General features: G+C 39.1%; 3 protein-coding genes across 15 annotated transcripts in view; all 3 read left to right on the top strand.

Moving 5' to 3' along the window:
• LOC117211814 (cyclic nucleotide-gated cation channel alpha-3-like) overlaps positions 1–10,879 on the top strand; it is a 225,740-nt gene extending 214,861 nt beyond the window's left edge. For 7 of the 13 annotated variants that reach the window (XR_004488344.1, XR_004488343.1, XR_004488342.1 and 4 more), the window contains 4 exons: positions 2,126–2,293; positions 6,971–7,300; positions 8,454–8,799; positions 8,973–8,991. Coding sequence is in view for 2 of the 13 variants with exons in the window: in XM_033456039.1 (XP_033311930.1) it covers positions 2,126–2,293; positions 6,971–7,300; positions 8,454–8,663; positions 8,739–8,799; positions 8,973–9,927 (1,724 nt within the window). In the remaining 11 variants the exon portion in view is untranslated. Of the gene's footprint in view, positions 1–2,125; positions 2,294–6,970; positions 7,301–8,453; positions 8,800–8,972 lie in introns of those variants that run through there. The other 6 variants (XR_004488345.1, XR_004488348.1, XR_004488347.1 and 3 more) reach the window with 4 other exon arrangements.
• A 10,446-nt stretch (positions 10,880–21,325) lies between these two features.
• LOC117211795 (elongation factor 1-alpha) lies at positions 21,326–25,857 on the top strand. Its single transcript, XM_033456015.1, has 5 exons — positions 21,326–21,482; positions 22,868–23,044; positions 23,241–23,849; positions 24,047–24,322; positions 24,584–25,857. The coding sequence occupies exons 2-5, from the start codon at positions 22,901–22,903 to the stop codon at positions 24,938–24,940; spliced, it is 1,386 nt and encodes a 461-aa protein (XP_033311906.1). The 5' UTR covers positions 21,326–21,482; positions 22,868–22,900; the 3' UTR covers positions 24,941–25,857.
• A 464-nt stretch (positions 25,858–26,321) lies between these two features.
• Positions 26,322–27,259, top strand: LOC117211811 (28S ribosomal protein S14, mitochondrial). Its single transcript, XM_033456035.1, has 3 exons — positions 26,322–26,466; positions 26,587–26,727; positions 26,855–27,259. The coding sequence occupies exons 1-3, from the start codon at positions 26,392–26,394 to the stop codon at positions 27,038–27,040; spliced, it is 402 nt and encodes a 133-aa protein (XP_033311926.1). The 5' UTR covers positions 26,322–26,391; the 3' UTR covers positions 27,041–27,259.
• The last annotated feature ends 32 nt before the right edge of the window (positions 27,260–27,291 follow it).

Raw genomic sequence — 27,291 nt, 5'->3', positions numbered from 1 at the left:
TACCAACGTACAATACAAATAGGTACTTTGCATGTCCGAACATTGTGTACACACCCGCGAATAAATCGAATTTTACCCCTCTTAACTCTAGCAAATAAATTACAGTGAATTATTCCCTTTTACCATTTTACCAATTAAATCGCACTCACCATTAATAATTAATAATTGATATGCAACGCATCAAAAGTTGTGTTCCCATTTCTTGAACATAAATGTTTTATAATTAACAGTAAAGGAGCGACATATACATGTTATGTGAAAAAAAAGATTATGCGCGAATGAACCGTGATTCGAAATTCACCATTTTTTACGATGTGCATCGTCAAATGGCAACCTTTCACGCTCTTAGTCCGAAACGCATTAATGCTTCTAAAATATATATATATTTTTTCTTTTATTTATTTATTAAAATTACAATCAATTCTCGCGTTGAGAATAAAATATATATTTGACAAGAATTTTATACTTTGCGATACAACAGTAGCTGCCTTCGATTAAAAACCCTGTTTAAGACGTACAAGCATTTGCACGACACTTTCGAACGGTTCCAGTTTCACAATTTTCTCATTGTAATATTAAGAATAAAAAATCAGATTCTGAGAATCAGAGATAAGTGACTCGTCAAAGGAAATGTTAAGCGACCTGTTAATACAATTGTGTAACAATTAAAAAGTTAGGCAAAGAGATATGGAATATTCGTCTTTCCTTGTTTTTACGCGTATTACGTTGTTTATTGCATAAAACAAATTTTTATTCCGATGAAAATATACACATAACATATACGTATCGACACATGACGCTCTTTACAATGACAAGAAAACTTGATCCCACTAAAGCACACACACACACAATACATAGATATGAAACATCACGTAGTTTGTCGGTTTTCAATGAAATTTTGTCGAGCATGATTTTTACGGCTTATGAGCCAAGGTTATGCTTTGATATGGTTTCCAAGTTGTATCGTTGGGTGACATCGACGTGTAAAGCAGCCTTCAGCATCGTCATATTCACAACTATCGCCCATTTAAGGACACAGCACCGGCACGACGTTCGGCTGTCCACGAGTCAGCAATGACACATTTTGCTATTATTTAAAGAAAATTACCGTAACAGCGCTGTTGCTCGACGAGGAGGCAGACGATAGAAAAGCAGGAGAATCTTGAAATTCGGAACGAGCAACAGCGAATTTCATGCGCTATGTGTCTAAACGATTAATCAAGGATGAACAAAGATTCCACCTTGGACGTCGATGATCAGATATTTAAAAAAATTAGAGCGGCAAACGCAAGACCAACATTTCATCTACGATGTTATTTATAGTGGTTGTAAAAGCTCGGAGTAATGAAATTAACGATCGTAGAAGATTGAAACGATCAGCTTTGAACCAGTCGGACGATAGGATCCGAAACAGTTCGAATCGCTTGGAATCTGCATCGTATACGCGACGACGATTTTTCGGATCGCTCGAGGAACAGGACTCGAAGCTTAAAACTCTGGAGAGTCTGGATTCGGATCGCCAATACCAGAATGAGAGAGCGTTATACGTATCCTATTCGTCTTCTGCCGAACGACGTCACTGTTCGCTCGATCGCAAAGATTTATAGCTTCTTGCTTTCGCGAACCTCTTTCTCGTCTCCGGATCTCTCGCTCCGACGACCAGTCGGAACAGAGAAGAAGCAATAGCGAGTTGCTTGTTCGAACGCGGAAGCCAGCCGCGTGTTTCGAGTTATACGCCAGTTTCTTCTTTCGAGTCGAAAAGCGGCGGTTCGTTTGGAGGCAAGTCTCGCGAGATACCCGGGTGTCTCGTAAGTTAGAATCCCGTTTCAGATCCCATTACCACGATTATTCAGGATTGCCATCGAGTCGGCAATGAGGAACGCGCGTCAGTGCTTGTGCTGTTGTCGTCGAGTGGACGCACTTCTGTTAATTAGAATACACGCAAATAATGCGAGTACGTGGATACCGGTCTGGCGCCATTCAGGCCACGTGCTGTTGATCGGGCGACGAGCTTTACACGATCGATGTACGATAGCGGAACGATCGGTCGATCGATCGGTTCCGAGCGGATACAACGGAAAGCTTGATGCATCTCGATAACCAATAAATGGCTACATCGACGCAGGTAACCGGCGAACAGCCAGTGTACGTTCGGTGGGCTACTCGGACCTCTTCGTCCTCAGCAAGAAGGACATGTGGGACGTTCTGAAGGAGTATCCCGCGGCTAGGATCAGACTGGAAGCCATCGCGGTGAAGAGATTGGAAAAATACAAGAGGGCTCCTCTCGAGAAAGGTAAGAGCCTCTAAACGCCGCTTAATTCTACGACTCGAACGACGTTGAGCTTCGTCGACTGTCTGCGACGGCGATTTTCAACCGGCAGAATTCTCGAAAAGCGCAAATATTTCAGACCGCCGCGAATTCCCTCGAACCGAACACCTACGCGTAATGTATCTTTCGGTCTATCGCGTGCCGTGAGATGGAAACGCGTTGAAAATCGCTGCTCTATAGGCGGAGTTCTCCGTCTGCTCGTCGCTTTGCTTCTTACGATTTTTCATCCGAGGTCTGCCGATTAGCGAACGACGTTGAAAGATCGTTCAGCTTCGGTATAATTGACCAATAACGCAACACCGATCCGTTCAACGATTCGAGTCAGTCGAGGTAAACGGGGCATTTGCCTGCTAGGCACGTGATAGACGCAAGGGACTTGGACTGTTGGCTGGCGAACGTTCGGTCGAGAAGCGGTTTACGTGGTTTATTGTTAGGGTTTGCTGTCGCTTCCAGGGCCTGCGATACAGTGTCCGAAGCCCGTGTACCTCCACCGACTCGATTCATCGAACGCGCTATAGCAATGACTAAACAAGTCCGTTAATGACTAAATAAGATTCAGCGTGTAACATACGCGTACGTTGACGGAAGAATACACAGCGTTTGTCGCAACTATACGGGATGAGACTGGCAACTGGCCCGGTCTATGGAAGGAAATTGTAAAGCACAATTTTGCATTGTTTATCGAGAGGTTTGGGTTAGGTTTGGGTTAGCGCAGCGCGATTTTTTTTTATGGAATCCTACGATCTTGTTCGCGTCGATCGATTCCTCGTACTGTTCTCGACAAAAAGTATGATATTAGGATAGATACAATGCTGGAAAATGGTGGCGACGAAGACTTCACGTGGTTCTTTTGTTCCGAACGTAACAATGGGACTGATTGACAATATACCGTGATTTTTAAATCTGCTCTTCCGTGAAAAACGAGAAATGTTGCCGAGTGGAATAAAACGACGACACTCGCGTCCTTCCCCTGTATTCTTCGTATCACGCTTCCGCCAGTTAGTCGCAGATCCACGGCTGAACACGTTCCGCTCTCGCAAATTTCATCGATCTAAGATTCTCGCAAACCACATTCGAGTCGTCGTGATCTTGCAGCCGCGAAACGTCGCTGGAACAGCAACACTTCGAATCTGGATAAACATCTTGTACGTGTGTTCACGTGCACGTGTATCGTTGACGAATGCAAACGAGTTGAAACGTAGCTCTGCATTACCAGCAATTCTAACCGAATCTGTCTACCCGCTTAACAGCAATTACATAGTTTAGAGCGAAAGTTAGCACGGAGATGCAATTTACTTATTAATTTACCCTCGTACACCGAGTATTCTGCAACAGATGGTAGAAAATTTAGCAGCCGCCTCTGCAAGCCGAAATAGCACGAAAATGAGGAATAAATATATCGCGTTTGCGGCTTTGTCCGTTAGTTGTTAAGTCTTTCGTCGTTCTACTCGAACATCGCACGCGACACGTCGAAAACGGTAAACTTTAGACTCGTAACACACGCGTTGCTATCGCGATACCTGGTGCCTACTTCGACCAGTGGGCAATAGGCACAAGAACGACGTTTATTTCTATGAACATTCTCTTCGTACGTTTCCACATCCGAAAACGCGATATACCGAAAGGCCTGCCTCGGCTGGGTAAATAAACTACGGAAAGAAAAATGTTACCAGTGGATGTAATAAATATCCACGGTCGCTATAACTGTCAAAAATCCTGCCCCGTAATACGACCAGTCACGCGTGTCGATTCGGACCTTTTATTCTATGACGTGATTGAGTGACCAAAGGAACAGAAGTACAAGCGATTCATGGTTGTACGTATGCAGAGAACGAACGCTGCCGTCGAAGCTACAATAGCTCGGGAAAAGGTTATCGTAAAGGCAGCTATCGAAGAAGAATTACACGTATATGGAAATTCGTGAAGGAAGATAGAATCGTTGGACAACTCGCGCAATATTATAATCCGTTCTTAAAGGCACGCAGTGTGGATAGTTTGAAAAGTTTGAAACAAGCAACGAAGACTGGAGGTCTTTGGTAAAATTTAGATTTCGATAGAAAGAAGTTCGATATCCAGAAATTGAAGGACTAATTTTTACGAATTTCCGATTTCGCTGATTTTTCGCTAATCGTTTCTCTTCCTCGTATTTACGTATTGTTTAATTGAAACTTTAGCTGTTTGAACAAGATTATCTTTGATATTTGCAAAGAAGGAACAGCTCTTTCACGCGTTGAAAAAGTATACGTATAGAATTAGGATAAATCACGCGGCTCTAACCCGTTCGTACTTACGGCACGAGCAAGAATTGCCAATCTGTGAACAATGTAACGTACCGACAAATATCAAGCGTGTCGTGTAAGAACGCCAGAATGAAACGAATAGGACACTGCGAGAAGAGTAAGAAATCTGCCACGCGATACGAACTACGTGTATTACGTTCCGAGGAGAACTATAACAAACCGCGCGAATCGTTATTTCCATCGAAATTTCACCAACGATTGCGAGTTATCAAATTTCTAGCGAACGATTTCGACAAAATCGAAGCTCTCTACTACACGCACGGCTTTGCTACCGATCGGCCTGCGGATGTTCATGCATCTGTGAGAGACGTAGAGAAATATATCGATTACTCGACGCACAGCGTTGGACTCGATAGACCAACTAAACTACCTGAATCTTGGCGTCATTTCTTCGCTCTCGTCTGTAAAAAAAGGAAAAAGAGAAAACAGATTTGCATAAATATCCGCGGCCCACTAACGACCTTCTTCCGTGCGTTGCGGCCACGTTGAAACCAATTAGAAAAAGCGCCAAAGTACAACAAAACTACTTTCTCGCTCTAACGATACACCGTGGAAGCTCGCGGAGGACGTTTAAAAGGATCTTTTAAAGGAACGAAGCAAACGGCCAGCGGGTACGTGAAAGGCGTCGCGAAGAAATTCTCGATCCTCGGTGTGTCGCCGACGAACGTGGCCTCTCGATTAACTAATTCGGAAGTTGAAGAGCGAGCAAACGCGCGGCTCGTCGTCCTGTTCGCCCTGGCGTTGTTCTTTCGCTGAAAGAAAGTTGCCAGTTGTTAGGAACTTTCGAACCGGCGAATCGCATCGTTACTTACGTGCACACGCGTATGTAGCTCGAGACGGCCAAGCGCCGTATATACACACCGACACAGGCACACACACATGCGCGCGCGCTCGCGCAAAACTCGACAACCGCAGAGGCAGCACCGCTGCACTGCCGCACTGCTGCACAATGAGAAAGGCGGTGGCTTAATTAAAGAAGCTCGCCGTGGTGAAAATGGGAGGCGGTTAGGCGGCATTGGCGAAGCGCGAGCAGATCCGCGAGGCCTGTTCTCGAACAAAGGACTCGAACGCGGAACACAGCGAACGAGCTTGAGACGAATTTCGAGAGGAAAAAAAGAATAGGAGAAAAAGGAGATCGCACTTGTCAAGGCAACTCGACGTAGAGTAACGAGGATGTTGTTCGCGTGTTTGCTTTGTAGTATTGGAAACACGAAGTTGCGTTTCAGCTCGCGGAAAGCTGTCGAGCTTGCGACGGACCGCGCCTAGTGGAAACTCGTGTACATCTCTGGTCGAAGGATTTACGATTAGTTAGCAATACAGCGGCGGAATTACTTGGATCGCTCGGATTTATATTTATATTACTTGGATCGTTATATTCGACTTTCGTTTAGCTCCTCGTCGTTGATTATTGTATAGCGGCCTTTACTCTGTAAGAGGAAATTCTATCTTTGCGAATAATGTAGCCAATTAAAGTGAAATCGAATATTATTAACGTTATAACGAAATCCATTGTACAAGCTCGATCGATACGAAGCGCGTTCGTGAAAGCTGGATTCGAAGGGACTACCGTTCGCGATGATGTTGCGATTGTAAGTTCTCGTTAATTTTCGGAAAAATTGTGTCGACGTGAAATGGAAAAACGTAATTCGGTTGATCGGTGCAGACGTTTTAGAAGCTTTCAGCCTATGCGAATTTCATACTTGATCGTACTTCGACGAGTCTTAATCTTACAGATGTTAATGGGACATTTATTTAAGTACACCAAATATATCGGAACTCTGTAACATGCGCCAACTGGAAGTAAACTTCTAGTTACGACAATGATCTTACACATCTCCTTTCCAAGTAGAATCCATTTAATCGACGAACTGTCTTACAAAACGATCGATCTTCGTAAACCTTGAAAAATACTAAGAAAAAAAGAAACCTTTCGAAACCAACTACAAGTCCTACCGAGACCAGAAACAACACTGTTACTCGCACATAGCAAAACACTGTCGAAATAAGAACACGCAGAATACAAAACTTTAGAAAACTTCGTTTAAAATTTATGCGAAAGTATCAAACTGGCTGCGCATAAACTAAGCAAAACTCCAACCTCACGCACACCTCCTTCTCAAACAGCTTTCATTTAGAACGCTCTAACTGCGACTACCTCACAAAAAAAAAAAAACAGTCAGTCTACGTAACTCCTGAGAAAAAGAAAAAAAAAAAATCTAAAAGACACATTTTCAAACAGACTACAAGCCTTTCCAAAAACTAAAAGCAACACTGTTCCTCCGACAACCGAACTTCATACTTGTGGCATGTGACGTTTTACGCCCACGATACGAACTTTCAGCTGCAATGGGACGATGCCAAAGCACGCCAGGCCTCGTGGAGTCACGAGGTCGTATACCGTTGGAGGAGATGTGGGTTTCACCGGTGGACACCAAGTCCACTCACGCGTACTCGGCTGGCCACTCGTTGTTCTCCCCCAGCCCTAGTCCGGTGACGTCGCGCGGCTTGCCCAGCACCGCCAGCAACGTCAACGCGAGCAACGTCGTCGCGAGGAGCATGGATAGTCCGATGAGTGCCACCAGCAGCGGCCACAGCAGCGAGGATCAGACCGCCAGGGCACCGCAATCCGCGGCCGCACAGCCATCCGCCGGCAGACAGTCCACCCACTCTGGCAAGTATTTCATCTTGAACGCCACCGACTGGAAATATACGCCCTCCTTCTGAATTCTTCGACCCCGATTCTCTTTCTTAACTCTCGGACCTTCGGATTGAACGCATTTTTCCTTCGTGATTTAATGGACGTTAAATCACCAAGGAATCTTCTTCCTCTTCCGTTGGAATCGAAGCTTCCACATGCCTGATGCACAGTATCCTTTGATTTACTGGTCGGTTCACCTAAAAGGCTACCCATCGCCAAGAAAGAATTTGTAAGAATATCGAGATAAAGGGAACGAACGTTCGAAAGTACGAATGAGTTGGAAACTCGTGATCATTTTCCGTAGGAGCTTTTATTTTTCCGGCTGACCGTGCTACGAGAGCTTGTCCGAATATATATGCGTTTGGTATATAGAGTTCGAGTACGATTCGGCTGTGACGTTCAAGGTCCGGAAAAATTGTTACTTGGGAAGGAAGGAACCACTCCGACGCACCTGTCGTTAATTAGGATCCACGCACCGCAGTAGCGATTTTTCTGTCAGTTGCCCGCTGTTCGTAGAAGGAATCGTAAAGAGTCGTTTGTCCGGGGATATTGCGAGATTTTAATGGACGATCCAAACTTAACCTAAACTCGATTTACGCAGATAGAAAGAAATTTGTTCGATTTTTTAACGGCAGAGTAAACTGCTTACGAATAGCATGAAATATTTTGTTTAGTCGAAAAACGATTTATGAAACTCTCCATCTCCTTTAGAGTATCGGATTATTTCTAGTCGTTTTCACGATCTTACGTAATATGTTGTGATATTAAAAGTTCATCGAAGATCGAACAGAGACTCGTTACCCACTAGCAATTTATTCGTGACGTTAGCACTCGTCCGTTGTAAACGGGTCGCCGTAAACAGTTCAATAAGGAAATATTGCCTGAATGAATCCAATGAAAAATGAAGTCATTCGTCTAGAACAAGTACGTTTTAACCGAGGGAATTATACGCAAAATGTTGAAACAATTTGCAAGTAAAGAAATTTCTTAAATAGACGTTTCTTGCCTTGCTTTCGTCAACAACGAATCAATCAGATACGCGTAATAAATGATCGGCTAACGCGATACGAACAAATTAATTAATCATGCTAATATTGATCTACTTGATATACGTTATTTTTTCTAGGCATAACCAGCAGCATGACGCATTTGGTGAGCGAAGGTGCCACGCCACTTTTAGGCACTAACGAAGCTTTATTGGCTGAAATTAAACGTCTTCGGGAACGTCTGGTTTGCTTGGAGTCTGAAAACGCGGTAATGAGCGCTAAACTGAATCAACAACAGTGGGAAGTTGAGAATCGATTGGCTGAAATCGAGATGCAGATTTGCGGTGCCAGCTCGTCGTCCAGTTTAGAAGATAACAACGAGCGAAATCGAGAAAGTATCATTTAACAAGAAACAAGGCCGCGAGAGCGCGGCAAAACAAAGATAGCGCGAATACGACACTATTTGGCTGACGCTACAGACGACAGGTAAAGTTGTTACCTTACCGCGGTGTTACCTTATTAAAGATGACGAGTATTCGATCGAATGCCGAAGCATTTGTCTCGAAACACCGTTGCTGAGTTTCCAGTCGAAGCAAATTCCGTGTAAAACGTAGCGTATAATTTTTATAATCTCTTCATGCGTGTAAACTTTATTACAGATACGCGGCAGATGACAGAGAAGAACTGGAAGAAACTAGAATCTCCGGTAGATCCAGCGATACGAAATCGATTGGTAGCCTCAGTCAACATTTCTTCGAAAGCGACGAAGACGAGAAATATTACGGCACTTGCAATGGTTACGCTTCGCAGCCTGGCAGCAAGTCAAACTTATTGTTATGCAGCGAATGTGATCAGAAAACCCGTACCTGCACGTACAGACCACAAACGCCTGGCTCCTATTCTAGTAGATACGTCGAGGAACGTTTCGACGATCGACTTCAGGAACCAGGAACTTCCCGCACATACAAAAGCCCGATTCATATGTCTTCTCCTCGGTCGGTATGTCACGATCAAGAGCATAGCGGTCAATCTTCCTCGCCTAGGTCGTTGTATCGTGATCAAGAGTATCGAAGAGTTTGGCCCAAGAAATACGAACAGGAGCATGACCGAAGGGACTACGAAGACAGAGACCTAAAGCAGGACGACGACAGTCCTGTCTGCGAAGTCTGTCATGGAAACGGTCATGTGGTTCAATGCGAACATTGCGATTTTTCCAGCGAAGGTGATTTAATATGCTTCCGATGTCAGAGCGACGAAGGTTCGTCGAATGGTCAGAATTGTCCTCGTTGCGAAAAAAATGACAGAATATTATCGAGCAGGGTAGGATCACAAAGGGGAACAACGTCATCGAGCGACGAAGGAAAGTACCCGGTAGATGCTGTAGTCAAAATCCAGGTTAACGACCATATGATCGACGTAGACTCGGATGAGACGCCTGAAAGTGACTTATCAAGTAGTCATCACCACCAGAGGGGTACGATGGACCGACTGGATACTATTGTCGAGACAAAGGGAGACACTGCCAGTGAAAATGACGAGGAAAACGGCGGTACAAAACTAAATGGAACTAACAGCGCAAGATATCTCAATTATATGATCGTACTGTTTCTGTAAATAACATGGTTACGGTAGCTGCAGTTGAGCTATGGATAATGCTGGTAAATGGAGAGTGTTGTTTCGTTGAAATTAGCAGTGGACAGATGACAAACATAGACACACTTGTAATACTTTGCAAGTTTTAAAGCTTCAAATGATTTCATGATATCTATATGACATTGATACTGCACTTATTATGATACTGTTATAATAACATACTATTTATATGCTAGTACTATCGATAGTATACTATTATAACATACTATTACACTCTGTAAAAACAAACCACTTTCTAATAGTATTTCGCTATACTGCATTTAAGCTAAAGCGATATAAAGCAAAATAGAAAAAATATATATCAGAATATATATGTATTACAGGTTCCAATAATTATTCTTTTAACAATTTTTTCACGATACAATAACAAACCGCTGTGTTTGTTTCGAGTAGAATTTTCTAGCAAAGCAAAGTAGTTAACGCTGCCCTGCTAAAATCATGTTTCACCTCTATTGATTATAACTCTGTAATTATTTCTATTTCGATTACGAAGCACGAAGTAAATATAAAATGAAACTTGGAACGATTCGCTACGTTAAAATTATGATTACCATGAACATTCTCGAGATGGATAAACAGAAACGAAGGAAACGTTAGATCGAAACATTTCAAGGCCCCTTTTATACTCGTATACTATTTGTAAACGCTCTGATGAACGATTTTTAAGGAACATTTGGCGGATCGACTCGCTAATATCCGCAACGACACTCTCCATCCAAGACGAAGCATTTTCAAAAGCGCTAGTTCGCTACACGTGAGAAAAGAATCTATTGATTTTAACGTGTCTGGCGACTTTTCAAAATGTTCCGTGCTTCACAGGTTGCTCGACATCGAAATTCGTTGCCGTATGATATTTTCGGCGCCGTGGCTCAACTCGCATGTAAATAAACTGCCAAAGGAACATTCATCCGTATATCGTAGGGCCGTATAGGTTAATAGATAACTCATAATGTTTAAAATGCTACTTGAGAGAATGAGGAAGAAAGAAAGGAAGATCGAACGAGAGAGTGGAGAGAAGAAAGAGAGAATGAGAGAGGGAGAGATGTTATATTACGTTCGACACGCGCAGCGTTACCATAAGCTGAGATCCATAATGCAACGATCGACACGATTCCATGCGCGACTTTTACAATGGGTTTGTGCAGAAATCGTGCTCGTTTTAACTTGTGTCTTTATCGTCCTTCCTTTTATAATTCGTTCCTTTAAAATGTTTTGTACCAAATTCGCTTTATTTCCCTTGAGATAGGTAATCTTCATCGTTGGTATAGAAGATACAGTTACAATGAACGAGAAAGAAATTAGTTGATTTATTATATATCGTTTGTTACGTGCAGTTATCGAAACAAATCGAACGTATTAATTGGAGATGTGTGATCTGTGTTTGACATGTACTTCGAATCTTTCATTTATCAACCGATAGAGATTTGTACACAAACCTGAGTAACTCATGTTCGGGACCAACTAAAGCCACCATCTGCATCACTGCTTCCGATTTCTGCTTTCATTTCTGGTCATTAGATTTCATACTTTTTTCTTTTTCTTTCTTTTTTTTACATATACGGAATACGAGAATAGCGTAGATAACTCGTATATGTTTCACTTATGGAAATTCTACGGAGTAATTTCATTTCAATGATACGCGTTGGTTAAAGAAAAGGTTTATCAGAAAACTAGCGCTGAAACGTTGGCGAGATAATTTACACGATCAAATTGAATCTCACTACCACTGTACGTGTAATTTTATTTTTTTACACATCTTTCCTTTCGACGTGCCGAAACCAAAACACATAGGAATTACGAACGTGAATATATTTCAAGCGGAGCAAAGCATTCATAACGAGTCGTATTATCAGCTTGGAAAGTTTCAATTCGGATGAACGACGATAGAATTACTTGTCCTCGTACTAACAAACCATTTCTCCTCGAGGGCCTCAACAACGGGACCGAATTTCTCCAGATTCGAAAAATCGAAACGGGATCACAACCCTTCTTCCCTGTTTCCCCCATGTTTATAACATCATGTTATGTTCATAATATAATACGATTTCGCGATCGACATTTTTCCCATTTATTCGGCTCGCTATTTTTCGAAATCAGTAAAGATCGAAATAGTATCGACGATAACTAACATTGCGGAAATTATTCAAATGTTGCTTTAAACGTTGTTCTCCGAGTCTCCAAGAAAGAGTTATTTTTCTATTTTTTACTTTTCAATCGTGAAGTTTCATATCCATTCTAGTCGCGATCCTTGATATAGCGTTCGAGGAACAAAGTTGACAAATATCTTTCCTCGAGAATTATTTAGATAACATAAAGAGGTGCAAAAACAAAAAAAAAAAAAAAAACACCACACTCATTAAATATCCGTATTAATTGTGGGGGAAATAATAAACTGCAGACTCGCCCGTTTGTATTATAGAGACAGCTAAGAAGAAGGCGGTGTAAATCCTTCGAACTGCGAAATACGAAACGATTTGTAATAAGGATAGCGACTTTTTTAGTATTTATAAACCATCGAATAGACTTTAATAGTTAAATACATTTTTTTAACGTTCACTTTCCCACTTTGTAAGCAGAGCGCACGTTTACCGCTTCAACCGACGAGATTTCCATTTAACGAACGAAACGCGTAAATCCGCTGAAAGACGAGAGGAGAAAAGCAGCCACCAGGTAGAGAAGAAACGCGCAAAGGGGTATATTGCATAGTCATCTAGCTAGCTTCGAACACTATCGAGGGACGTATTTCATGCGAAAGATTCCGCGGGATTAGACTTATATCAATCTACACATGGTATTCACAGCGACAGACATTATCAAGAATACAGCGCAAAGTCCAAGCGAATAATCGTTAAGATACACCAGTATCCGAAAACCTATCTTACCTTGAAGCAAGGGCGTAATAACTCGAAGGGTGGAAGAAATTATATATCGTATTATCAGGATGTTTAAATTCCGCAAGCGACTAAAATTAAATACCTGTGCTGTGTACATATCGCGAACACGGATTTTCTCCATTCCTATATAATTGCGTAAGCAAAGAAATTTTTAAGAGTTTAAGAATCGATCGAAAGAAGTAGCGGTTAACCGCGTTTCAAGAAAGATATTTGCTTCTCTTAGCATCAGAGCTGCTCTCTTCCTTTGTAATTTGTTTTACATCGTTATTATGGAAAGAAACTCTTCTGGTAAATAAAAAGTAATAATATATCGATAATGTTACTAAATGGTATAATGTTTAAAGGATTAGAGGGTCAGAGTAGGTCGAGTTACTTCGTCTTTGCGACGAGGTATCGGGTGTACTATTGTTCTACTGCCATGTTCTAAAACTAGGAAGAACATTGAAATCATTGAATACCCTAGTCCTATGCATCGTCGTAAGATCATTACACAGGAGACACTGGACGATTAAACTGTCTCTCTCTCTCTCTTCGTTTTATAGAAGTTTTGCACGCGATCGCGCTTATTTCCGATCGAGTGTCGATTTATCGGCGAGGCGCAACGCCGTGAAAATCCATTTTGATCGGTGGATGCGGTTGAAGATGCAACGGTATCGCTGGCGACTACGATAAAACGAAGAGAGAACGTTGAATCGCATTCGAATAGGACAAGAGGAGTGCGTTTAATCAGCAGCCTTACTTATACAATTATTATCTACATTATTGTACTAAATTTATAAGCATGATTTGTGTACGTATATGTATGTCGACGTACTTTTGATTATAGCCTTGAGAGAATGCTGTGGACAACGATAATCTCTGAGCAACGTATGGCTTGGTGTAGTACGTTTCCGGATAATTATTGTACCTTCGGTTACGAAGAATACGTTCCGTTTATTTTTCTTGCTCGATACTCGTACCATTGATAAATCTAAAATTCTAGGCTATTTAAATGGCTGTGATACGTGTACGTTCGTAATTTATTACTCGTTGCCAAATATGTACTTAGTACTTCACGCAATACGATGATTTATTTGTATCGTTTGTATCGTTTGCGTATAACAATGTATTTCTAAGCTGTCTCTACGGATACGTTAGGAAACGATACCCTTCAATTATTTAGCCAGTTGCTCCGAGTCACGTGTTATTTCATAGTGTAAAATATTCCAGAGCACAGCATTGAAACTGCTGATGAACAATTTGCGACTTTACCCAATATTATAAGCCTTCCGATATCTTATCATGTATCAATATCGTTTCAGAGATACTAGATTTATAGTTGAACACTTTAAGCTCCATCTTCGACAAAAGTGTCTTACCTATAACACGGGCGAACAAAATAAAACGATAACCCTATTAGTGTAGCTGCTAATTCGGTATTTGTATACACTCCTTTTTGTTATTTATCGATTTACCGAGACCCGTCTAATTAATTAAAAGCGACGTTCGTCGAGAAACGCGTGTGTACATATACGTATATCAGTTTCATTCGCGACGATAGAATATCAGGATGGCGCGGTAAAGGGAAACAAAGACGAGAATGTAGTGTCTCTGAAACCTTGGAACGCGGGCGAGGAGCGAGTTCGACGATTCGCGTGATCGAGCTCGCTTCTGCTCGCCTTAGTTTTTATTCGATTTTGAGAAACTCGAATTTACACGATCGATAGAACTAACTCGGATGATCTTCGCGGTATAAATCTCCTCACGACTGTTTGCATGATATTGATTTTATTGAAGATGTTTATCGGTGTTACAAAAGAGCTGAGACGCGCGTGAATGCACGAGTCGTTGGATGTGGTCGTCTCGCATTGCAGCGGGCACGATTCGTGAAAGTTTGTTGATAATCGATCGACGTGGTCCGATCGGCAGGTCGATTCCCGTTATACTATCCGATCGATATCTTATGCATGGAAACCTCCCAATCGCCTAATTCATATTGTTACGCGTGTTGTATGATTTCGTTTGAGCGAATATCGGACAAAATGCACGGACACTCGATGGAACCACGTACGTTCGGGATCGATGGTTCGAAATACTTCGTCGGCTAGCGATCCTTGCGAGAATTTCTCTGATCATTTTGTGGATCATCGTCCTCTTGCGCAATGATTTGCAACTTGTGCCAACACGATAACACGACCGTCTTCCTCGCACTCCTCTCGAAGTATATATCTGTCGATGTTCGCCAATCCTTGTCGTTGGTTACTAATTTCGTTTTTACGTCGTGTGTCTTCGGTTGTTTCATTGGTACCGATTAGTATCGAGAATTTAGCAGATAATAACGAATAAGTATTTACGAATATTGTTTACGAATAAGTGCCAATATTATACAGGAAGTATATTTGTTACATGTATTCACGAGATTTTATAAATAAGAGTATTAATCGTCAATTACAAATACAATTTAACCATTTATTTTATATCGAATGAATGTTTATCTACTTTACAACCTACAATCTTGCTTCTATAGATCCAAGAAATTCGTTCGCATTGAAATCAGAAACATTTCTCTCGCCGCAGTTTTACTCGCGTGGTGCGTAGATATTTTTGAAATTCCTAAAGTTTCTCGATGTTCTCTTTCAACGATATACGCACCGTATCGTGATACGTCTGTTTTCCACAAAATGATTCAGAAAATTCTTAATTTATTAATTCGGAGTTTGCGTAAAGTAATATATTAGGCCAGTTCATATCAAGCGATTAATTATGTGTAAATAGTTCGAATAACGTAAAGAATATTGTTCGGAATTAAGTGAAAATTATTATACATGTTGGTAAATTAGAGATATTTCGATTATTCGTTGTGTTACACGTATTCGGCTCATAATTCGCGTGGGTTTCGACAACCATTGAATCTCTGAAAAGTAGATGATACAAATTCGGCAAACGTTACATGTAACGCTATCAACACCCTGCTATTCTTTCCGGGACTATGTGATCCGAAATGAATGTTACATTTCGATGGATACTATTGAAATATAGATAGTTTTTCGGTACTCTATATAGTGTTACTACCTTTGTGTATCCCGCGCTTTTTACCAATCAAATATTCCAATGAACGAAGACGTAGAGCCGAGGAGAACAGCAGGGTTAGACTCAGTTGAAAGATCGTTTTAAAACGAGCAGCGTAACTTCGTTGGCTCGCAAACCAGTGATTTTTTAATATATTATATAAACAACGATTTTAAACGATTGTCATTTTCTTCGATATACGATTACTTTTGTCATACGATTAAAGATATCTATCGGTTTTTTGAGCCGAATATGTCCGAAAGCACCGAAACGTTCGAGTCTAATCGACTTCGGCTTTCGAATGAAATTCTCAATAGTTTATTCGTAATCGGCTCGACTTAAGTATCGATTAACCATTGAAAATTAAACGTGTTTCCGTATTCGTCATCTTACTACCTCGGTTTCTTATCGCGGCGCTTTAGCGTTAAAATAAGCTATCCGATAAAAATAAAAGAGGGGGAGGGAGGGAGAGAAAAAAAAAGAAGAAGAAACAAGAGGCGAGTCTCTTAATGAATGGTCACTCAGGAATAAAGTTATAATGTAATAACAGTTGCGATATTGAATATTAACATTTAACGAACAATTTTTTGTAAATAGGAGTATAATTACAAATAAATATAGATATATGATGATGAATATATATGATAATAGTATGAACACGTATAGAAGCTGCGTGCAGGGTTATACAAAAGGTGTCGTGCGATCGGAGTGTCGTTTCTTTCAACAAAAAGTTTACCAATGTACAAAAGGGAAATTAGTGGAGAAACCGATCGTTTCTCGAAGCGAGGAAAGCGTATAGCGGATCGTGTGCGTGCCAAGAAAAATAGTAATCGTTGTTTCAATAGCCGGAAAAGAGAAAAGCAGCGTTAGTGTACGAGATACTCGTTCGAACTTCGTTGGAACCGTTTTCCCCTTTTCCTTCTTTCTTTTTTTTTTTTTTTATCGTAACATTTCTCCGATCTAACGCCTGAACGATGTCATCCTGCGCAACTTTACGATTGCCCCAATAAAAGATAACAAGCCTGCGAGATAGTAATGCGTGAATGAAGCGGTATCTATATGTATACGTGTGTACACGAGGGACGAGGTAAGAAAGAGCGGGAACAAGAAATAAGAGAGAATGTAAACGCGTGGAAGATACGTTATGCGAGAGAGTCTACTTCCGATTACAAAGAATTGACCAAAACGTCTGCATTAAGGTTAGAGCGCGACATACGTTAAACGATCGTGACTGTCAGAAGGGAGACAACAATCGAGCTAACGGGAATCACAAATAAAATTTAAAAAGAAGAAAAAAGAGAGAGAGAGAGAAAACGAGAAAGGAGAAAAAGATATCACGGCGAGAACACGACTGTAACCATACAATTATCAATTAGACTCGTAACGAGTATACATTGCGTGTATCATCGACTATGTACTGGAACATGAATTATGTCTACCCGCGCGATTACGCGTGAATTTTTGTCCATTTCTACACGTATATCCGTTTCCTCCTCGACGATAGAAGTTATTTTTAAATTTTCGAAACTTAGCTACGCCGCTCCCACGTGCGAGTGTCTGTACGATCGGATGTCAGTAGGAATTCAGAAATATAAATAGACGATTGAAGTTGGCAAGATGTATCCTTCGACAAACACCTCTCTGCCTATATATGGCAAAAGATTCTCACTTTTCTTTTTCCTTTCTTCTACGCACAGTTGCGTCGACCAGCGTCCCTTTTTTCTTCCCTATCAGTATATACATACGCAGTATGATTCACAGTACGATTTGCTACCTGCACGTTATATCGGTACATTATTTAATTCGTTTGCCGGCTCTAATAGCCATAGGTTTCTCAACTAACGGATTATAGTCCCTTTCCTTCTTACTTTTCTTTCTGTTTTATTATAGCGCGTCTGTGGCGAGATCGATCGAGTATTTTCTATGTTTCAGTCAGTCTTCCTGCATATCTGCGTGCATCTGTAATATATATAAGGTTTGTATCGGCTTATTTGTGTCATGAGTCATGTTATTTGAGTCATGAAACTCGCAAACCAAATTTATTGCCAGATCAACAGTTACATTTTGATAATATCACAATCGTTTATATCGTATTCGGCTGAAAGGACACGCGTCGGAAGAAATAATTACTCATCGTCTTTTATTTGTACTTATTGCTCGATAGAATTTCTAGTTGTAACGTTTCGGGCGAAACATTCGATTCAAAATGAATGAATTTTAATTCGTAAGTACACATTCTTCCGGAGCAACGCTGACCACGAGAACGATCGAATCTCTTTCCGCAGAATAATGGATCCAGGAAACAGGGATCTCCCCTCTTTCGTTGCGCATAGCAACATCGAATACCAAGAGTCAATAAAAACTGATACTTTTCTTTGTCAAAAATTGATCAATACGAACTTTGAAAAGCGATTTCGTTTCGTTTGAACATGGCTACACTAATCACGTTTGAACTTCGTTCTCGTTCCGAAACATATCTTAACGTATCTTTGTTAGTTGTTTTATATTCGCTGGTAATCTTATAACGTTAACACGATTACGCATATAATTGAAATTGATTTTGAGCTGTCTAAAACGAAGAACGTAAGTGTAGTAAAAAGCTGAAGGTAACTAAGGACGAAAAGCTTTTCCAAGATTTTATCTTTTCAAATACCTCAAAAATTGAAGTTTACTGTCCCCTGACTCTGCCTTTGCAAACTTCTAGTATGATTCATGAACAGTATTAGCGTAGTATGAAGTTCAGTACTCGCGTACAAAGCAAATGATGCATAATGAGTCGTCCGTTATTTTCAATGATTCATTCACCGGTTTGCAGAGAATCTGATTACATAACATGCCGTAACAAACAATAATTCTTCTCTCCATATCGGTGTCATAGGATACTTTTCATGCTCGAAACTAAGCACGGCAAACCCCCAATTGGATATGTAACGCGTATTGTTATTAAATATATCAATAATTTAGAAATAAAAAAAAAACAATGGATTAACAAGTATACCTTATATAAAAAATATAAAAATCGTATACCTTATGTATTCATTAACTATATTACGCAATTAATGTATATTCAATATTAATTATGTCGTATAATCTCGAATCATATTTCACGATAAAATAATAAATATTTTGTGACTAATAATTAACATTAAAATGCGTATGAATATTTTCAGACGACTATTAAGTCGCAGTTTCCAAAGATTTTACAAAGCAATATATGAACGTAATACCGTTATATTATCTATATTATATGTATGTGTTTGTAATACTCGTAGATTTGAAATATTATAGCAGAAGGGAAAAATATTATAATAAATAGAAAAATATAGTGTGATAAATGAAAAAATTTAAGAAAGCTATGTTCTATTGTCGCCACCGGAAAGGTATTGTAACAGCAATCCAGGGCTGTAACAAGGTACCATCAGTGGCCTTGAACGTTTATCCGAGATTCATCTTCATGCTTTTCACGGCGAATAATTCTTGAATTATCGATATTGAAAGATTCAAAGATCAAGGAGAAAAGTATAGAATCACAAAAAATAGGTATCGCCTTCCATACCAAAAAATAAATAATTTCATTATTTAACAAACGTTAATTTCATATCGAATATTTTAGAAAATTTTTGCTAAGAAGAAATAGAAAGTCTTATTGCCAAGGCGTTTTCGCAGGTAAAGCCATAAAACGGCCATTGTAAAAATTTGACCTGCTCCAAAGTATTCTCGCCATATGCTAAGACACTAAGATACATATCGAAAGGCATTGCAGTTTACAGTGCTTTGGAACTGTACTTATATTTTACTTATCTTTATATATTATCTCTCGATATATTATGCAATTTATTTTCCAACATTTTCTTGTGATATCGCCGTTTAATCTTTGTTATTCTATTTAGATAAATTTTTAACTTGTCACAGTAAAAGAAAAAAAATAATAAAAACACTGTTACTTAGAAATTTATATATATAAAAAAAAGTTAATAAAAATACGCGTGCACATTAATATGCTTATATCATCGAATACCGATTGTATCGATAATTATATCATAAAAAAGTAGCTTTGAAGTATGATTTATATATATATATATATATGTATGTCGGAGACGAAAGGACATCGGGGTCTTTCTTTCGGAATGTTGAGGAAGGTCCTTGATACTTTAGTCCAGACTTTTTATCATAGCTTTTTTTTTTTATTTATTAAAATTTACAATCAATTCTCGCATTGAGAATTTTCAGTAATTCGTGCTTAAATAATAAGACCGATAAATAGTTGTTCATGATTTAATGCAAGCATGGGTGCCCGAGATTTATGACAGTGAGCTTAGGCTCGAAGTGACAACGGGTCGCTGAAGGTAGCCACGGTCACGGAAGGGACGTGTACCTGACAAAGGTACGGAGTAATTAAATAGCTCTCTTTAAAAACAAAGATTAGCCCGAAGGGTGCAGAGAGGTACGGAGAGGAGTATATAAGGGCAGTTCCACTTGGACTGAGCTTCAGTCTAATAAGTTCTAGTTGTGCTGGAGACAAGTTGTGCTGTACGTTGAGATACATCCGAATCTTGAATCGGTAAGTTGAGTTCGACTTAAACTGTGGCAGAAATCGCATTCCTCGTCCCGTTGACCGTGGATTCGTTATCGAACCTAAATTCATCGTCATCGACATCTCGATTATCTCATCACCGCTATTACTTGTTAAACTCTGTAGTAATTTCATTTGTATCAGTAAGATATCATCTATAGCGCGTAACAACGATGGCCAATTCACGGGAAGATTCATTATACGCCCCTAACTCTAACGATAACCCGACATATACATATGTATTAAATATAAAATATTGAATTCTTTATTCACGCGGTAATCTATATTGGCTAAATTGGTAGATTGTAATATATCTATATTGCTTTTGAAATGAAATTGCATTGAACTCGTCTAGTCATCGCTTATAGAACACTGTGGTAAAAGAAGAATGTCGACGAAAATCAAATATTGCTTCGTATTATTGTTTGATATTGTAAAATTTGGCAGATTCGGGGTTGTGATATTAATTCTACCGTTACGAATACATTAATGCATCCCCGAATGTAGCGTGCTGACATTCTCTTGCTTGAATATCCCTATCTTTTTCTCAATTCTCTACTCACACATATGCACGCATCCCAGGACTATCTATACATACATATATATGAGTCTCGGCACGCCTGTTGTTGCTGCGTAACCGTAATCTCAAACCCAGCGCTTCGTCCTCTTAAAAACTCCAATTTCACTGGTTATTAAAACCGATAATTTTTTACAAGCTTATGAAAACCGTGTTAACCAATATTTTCAATAATTCAGAAAATCATTAGCTGTACGACAAACAAGATAAATAATACGGGAAATAATGGTATATCGTTTTGCAAATGATCAATATGGTGAGGGCGCTGGCTTCGAGGCTATAGTAGGAAAGCCGTATGCGCATGTCACTTCACTTGGACGATCTCTTTCTGTCGTAGCATCTGGAGGTGAGAGGTTGTACGAGGTTTACGCACAAGAATATAATCCGTCGATTTTCTTACCGGAAAGGTAGCATCGGACGTCAGGTACGGAATAAAACGACGCACGAAATACGGGCGAAATGTGTTGTGATAACAGTTTCTCTGAAATGTTATTTTTCTCGGTGAATTACAATATTAAAAAATGGGCGCGTGGTTGATCGTTATATTTGCCGGCTGTTCAAATACGGACCACATGCTGATTTTCGTTGAAATCGTTCGTCATATCTTTCGGGGAAAACGCGTCGAATCTCGCGATTGATTGTTCGATCGTACGAAACAATTCACGCGAATAAACGAATAACTAGTTGAATGTGATTTTTAAATTAAAAAATTAGAAAAACTGAAATAACCGGATGCAGTATGGCGGTCGCTTGTCAGGACTGGAGTTACGGTCACGAGTTCGAGCATTGCTGGAATTCCGTTCGTGATGTAAAATCTTTTCTAGTTCAGGAATTTCTAAAAGCACCAACGAAAGTAATTTTACATGTATGATCGAAAAGGAGCTGTAATTGTGGCTTCAACATTTCTCTAAGTACGGTATCCAGATACGTGATGCGTATACTGGAAATCGTGTGCAATGACGACATTGTGGGACGACTCTTCGCCAACAATGGAGTTTGCTTGCTGATTTCCAGTGTGGTGGATCGTTAAATCAGTCAATTTTCTTTACTGTTGCGAAGTTCATAGCTGTGTCAAAGTGATAATAAGTGGAAATTATATTGTGCGAAACTTGGTAATTGAACAGTATATCTGTATCAATTTATCGTACAGTAATTGCATAATATACAATTTTGTAACGCGTTTTTTTATACATAATTTTCCAGATTGTAAATATTTCTAACCTTTTGTATATGATTAATTAATATTAATTTTGTTTTCGACACGATTAAATGCTTTTGAAGTTACCTTATTGATACTGTAAAGCAGTTGTTCACGTGTAATTAAAATATATATTACTTTTAACGGAAATTTTCAAATGATTAGTAAAGTTTAAATATATATAACATAGTACAGCTTTTCTCATTGGGAATTATTGAAAGTAATAAGTAACGTAGCATTGTGCAACGCCAAGCGTCAAGCAATTCTGGCAACGTTGCAGCTCTTCTCATCACGTACAAAATGGCTGCCAGTTCCGTTCTCGAATATTCAGATACCGCCACGTGGACGTTAATACGGACACCTGCTGCTTTCTCGATAGAGAAAAAAAAACAAAAATCGCCAAACTGTATATTGTTAACAAAAATTAATATTTTTAAATGAAATTTTAAACAATCGAGAAAATTTTTAATCGTAAAATAAATTTGAAATTTATTCGCACGCATTGTATAGATGTGATCTTTAATTTAGGATGATTTTTCGTTTACAGACAATAAAATTAATTTTAATATTTAATTGTTTTAATGATTTTCTGATATGTTATTTTGTTTCAGAGTTAACCAGTAAGGTTCTACAAAAACTCCATAATGGGTAAAGAGAAGATTCATATTAACATTGTCGTCATTGGACATGTCGATTCTGGAAAGTCAACCACCACTGGTCATTTGATCTACAAATGCGGTGGTATCGACAAACGTACCATTGAAAAATTCGAGAAGGAAGCCCAGGAAGTAAGTAATTAATGCATATAGCGATATTCAGAAGGAAACAAAGATTATATTAGTTACAATTACTTCTAAAAATTTAGCAAAGCCTTGTCACTGGTAATTTGTTTCCTTAGTACAGTGATAATTAGATATTGCTTTCTAAACAAAACAGCTGGTTACTTGTTACACTTTTTAAATGTAAAGCATTATGAAATTTTAGATGGGCAAAGGTTCCTTTAAATATGCCTGGGTATTGGATAAACTGAAGGCTGAACGTGAACGTGGTATCACTATTGATATTGCTCTGTGGAAATTCGAAACTTCCAAGTACTATGTTACTATTATTGATGCTCCTGGACATAGAGATTTCATCAAGAACATGATTACCGGTACTTCTCAAGCTGACTGTGCCGTATTGATCGTTGCTGCTGGTACTGGTGAATTTGAAGCTGGTATTTCAAAGAATGGACAAACCCGTGAGCATGCTCTGCTTGCTTTTACTCTTGGTGTGAAACAACTGATTGTTGGTGTTAATAAGATGGACTCCACTGAGCCACCATACTCTGAAACTCGATTTGAGGAAATTAAGAAAGAAGTATCATCTTACATTAAGAAGATTGGATACAATCCTGTTGCGGTAGCATTTGTGCCAATTTCTGGCTGGCACGGAGATAATATGTTGGAGGTTTCTGCAAAAATGCCTTGGTTCAAGGGATGGACTGTCGAACGCAAGGAAGGCAAAGTTGAAGGAAAATGCCTCATTGAAGCTCTTGATGCCATTCTTCCACCTACTAGGCCTACAGACAAGGCTCTTCGTCTTCCCCTTCAGGCAAGTCTCCAATCGAATTTCATAGCTGAATTTTTATTTGTTTTACATGATGATAACATTATTCGCTCATTCGCGGTTTCCACCGGAGAATTTTCTAATTTGATGACGGTTAGAGACGTCTGACTAAATCTAATCTTTCAAAAGTTATTCCTGTCTTGAAGGGTGGCATATGGTAATATTATTAAATATGATTGTAGGATGTATACAAAATTGGTGGTATCGGAACAGTACCAGTTGGTCGTGTTGAAACTGGTGTGTTGAAACCAGGTATGGTTGTCACATTCGCTCCTGCTGGTTTGACCACTGAAGTTAAGTCCGTTGAAATGCATCACGAAGCTTTGCAAGAGGCTGTTCCTGGTGATAATGTCGGTTTTAACGTAAAGAACGTGTCCGTCAAGGAATTGCGTCGTGGCTATGTTGCTGGTGACTCGAAGAACAATCCACCTAAAGGAGCTGCTGATTTTACTGCACAGGTATATATTTGATAATACGCTAAAAACTAGAAACCAGCTTGGGCAAATTATTATCGATTAATTTGCACGATGATGAGAACTTATTAACTTCATTCGCGGTTTCCACCGGAAAGTCTTTTAAGGCTTATTGACGGCCGAAGGCGACTGAGTGCAATTTGTTAAATACTTTTTATGTGAATACTTACATCTATTTACCTATTTTATACCTACTTATATCTTAATTCTAAACAAAATTAATTATGTTTCATATGTCTGTTTTAGGTTATTGTGTTGAACCACCCTGGTCAAATCAGCAATGGATATACACCAGTGTTGGATTGTCACACTGCACATATTGCGTGTAAATTCGCTGATATCAAAGAAAAGTGTGACCGTCGTAATGGAAAGACCACTGAAGAAAATCCTAAAGCTATCAAGTCTGGAGATGCTGCCATTGTTATGCTCGTACCAAGCAAGCCTATGTGCGTTGAGGCTTTCCAAGAATTCCCGCCTCTGGGGCGTTTTGCTGTTCGTGACATGCGTCAAACGGTAGCCGTCGGTGTTATCAAGGCTGTCACTTTCAAAGACGCTACTGGCAAGGTCACCAAGGCTGCCGAGAAGGCCCAGAAAAAGAAATAACTAGTTTCCGTACATGTGTATCGCCAGATGGGCTTGGGCGTATAGTAGCTGATATAGTTTGCTTCCTTTCTTCACGTTCCTCGCATAAGAATAACGTCGTTACGTTGTCGCCATTGGAGACTGCAATATTTTCTACGAAATCGCGACCGATAATTAGAGATAATAGAATTGATAAAGAATCGCGACGACTAGCATTTTTTGTGCATGTAATTGCATACTCGCCACATTTTTTTGATATTCGTGTATTCCATTTATCAAAATGGTTACTTCGTCACTTTTCTCATCGCAAAGAATTTCGTAGGAAAGGTAAGCCAACAATGGTTTGCAAGCGGATGTTTTTCTCGCCTGTGAGTTCCGTGAGAAAAGAAAGTAAACTATAAAAAGTTACTTATTACCTAGTCAGGTAACTGGGAAGTGATAGCAAATAGGTCACATTTTCCAATCAAATTTGGATTGAAATTACCAGCTGGTTTTACGATTACGATTTGTTTCCGAATTGCTTTGTAAAATTCCATTGAAGAAACTTAGAAATTTTTAAAGCTTTTAACTGAGTCGCGGTGCATCGATACAAAATAATCGAACAGTGACTGAAAGGAAAATGATAATTTTATTACGAATTTGAATGGGTGATGAAATCTGTTTTTCTATTACTTTCAAATTGCCTGGCTATAGGTAAGGAATTGAACTATAAAAATATATATACACAAAACACTTTTCTATGATATACGTCTTTACAAAGATTTACCTTATCTTTTTACACGTCCTCTATATTAAAAAGAAGTATGTGCGGAAATATGATTGCTCTACAATGGTGCAACACTTTTAGCCATGATTTTCCGATTGAAATTGGTTTAACAACGGTTTTGTGTACATACCTATAAATAACAATAATAAAAATAAAGGAGATACGGAAACTATTTCATGTATATAGTATTTCAATACACCATTACCCTTGTATTATGGAAATATTTTATGTCTTTGACAATATTAGTTATAAAATATCACATATGCATATAAGAACTATATTGATCAAGCATTTGAAAACAATTCCAATAGACCAAAAGCTTAATTCTTATTTATTAATGGATCATAAGGTCGATTGAAATTTACTTCTGTTGCAAAATATGTACTCAGATGTGACTTAACGATTTATTTTCACGAAATTAGTTGTAAAGTGCATTTTTTATTCAGATGATATATATCTGTGCAAAGAAAATATGTAATAGAATCCGGTCGAACATTTTCAGAAACAAATTGATAGTGGAATCTGGTTCGGAGCGATATTTAGCGACCGAAACAATTTTCCTCTGGTGTTTTTTAAACAAATATCGATCGAATGTAGAAAACAAGTTGGATAAAGAGAAGTGGGCGATCAGATCTTCTGTCAGGCGAAGATAGTAGTAGTGTGCGGCATGGATAGAGAATACGAGCGATGCTAGAACTAGACAAACATGGCTGCTCTAAGGAATGGTTTGTTGTTATGTTCGAATTTTCTTTCAAGTAGCACAAAATTTGCAGCATGCGAGGTAAGTAGAAATAAGTTTTCAAGTTTTTCCATATATAATATTTTTACTTCGTGGTGTAATATATTTTAGTAAACCGTATTGTTTCCAATAGATTTTCTTTTTAGTATATTCTTTGGTTAGTTCCAGCAAATACGTAACAAATATGTTGGTCGGTGGATGATTCGTGATATTAAACGAAGAAAAATGGCAAAAGACTATGCGGAAGAACGACTGCGACTTTTAGCTATGAAAAGAAATACCATTTTGCCATTGGAAATTCGAGTACGTCATATATACTTTATATAACCTCAAAGTGTGATATAAGCATATGAAAAAATTTGTTACGTTGAAAGGATTAGACGACTACAGCTATTGGTTTTTGTTTATTAAATCTACTTTGCTATTTCAGGAAGAAATTAATCAACAATTTGATAAGATAATTCCACGTCAGACAGCTTTAAGACAATTAACAGCACGGTGTGTACTAACTTCTCGTGGACATGGTGTTGTCTATAGGTGGAGATTATCAAGAATTATGTTCAGGGAGTTGGCTGATTCTAACAAATTATCTGGTGTACAACGTGCAATTTGGTAGAGATTATATGTACAATGGTGTTTCAGTTCTTTTGTTGAAAAAATGTGAAATAAATACAACATAATTAATGTATCAGCTTGTAAAAAAGAACTTCTGATAAAGTAAGAAGAAATTCTTTTTTATAAGGAGCTAATACTAAAAACACTCTTAAGAGATATGTTTCTAAAAACATTTCATAGCATAAAGAAGACATTAGCCCAGTAAAATACTTTAGGATTAGCGTATGTTGTGATTTTTATTTACCCATACCA

Source organism: Bombus bifarius, unplaced genomic scaffold, assembly GCF_011952205.1.
Source record: "Bombus bifarius isolate JDL3187 unplaced genomic scaffold, Bbif_JDL3187 scf7180000008244, whole genome shotgun sequence".
Lineage (NCBI taxonomy): Eukaryota > Metazoa > Arthropoda > Insecta > Hymenoptera > Apidae > Bombus > Bombus bifarius.
Note: the sequence above shows the minus strand (reverse complement) of the source record. Positions and strands in the feature narration are given on the sequence as shown.

Coding starts and splice junctions, on each gene's coding strand:
- LOC117211795 (XM_033456015.1), top strand. CDS start 22,901: ATGGGTAAAGAGAAGATTCATATTAACATTGTCGTCATTGGACATGTC. Junction 23,045..23,240: donor TCGAGAAGGAAGCCCAGGAA/GTAAGTAATTAA, acceptor ATGAAATTTTAG/ATGGGCAAAGGTTCCTTTAA. Junction 24,323..24,583: donor CTGCTGATTTTACTGCACAG/GTATATATTTGA, acceptor TGTCTGTTTTAG/GTTATTGTGTTGAACCACCC.
- LOC117211811 (XM_033456035.1), top strand. CDS start 26,392: ATGGCTGCTCTAAGGAATGGTTTGTTGTTATGTTCGAATTTTCTTTCA. Junction 26,467..26,586: donor CAAAATTTGCAGCATGCGAG/GTAAGTAGAAAT, acceptor TTCTTTGGTTAG/TTCCAGCAAATACGTAACAA. Junction 26,728..26,854: donor TTTTGCCATTGGAAATTCGA/GTACGTCATATA, acceptor TTGCTATTTCAG/GAAGAAATTAATCAACAATT.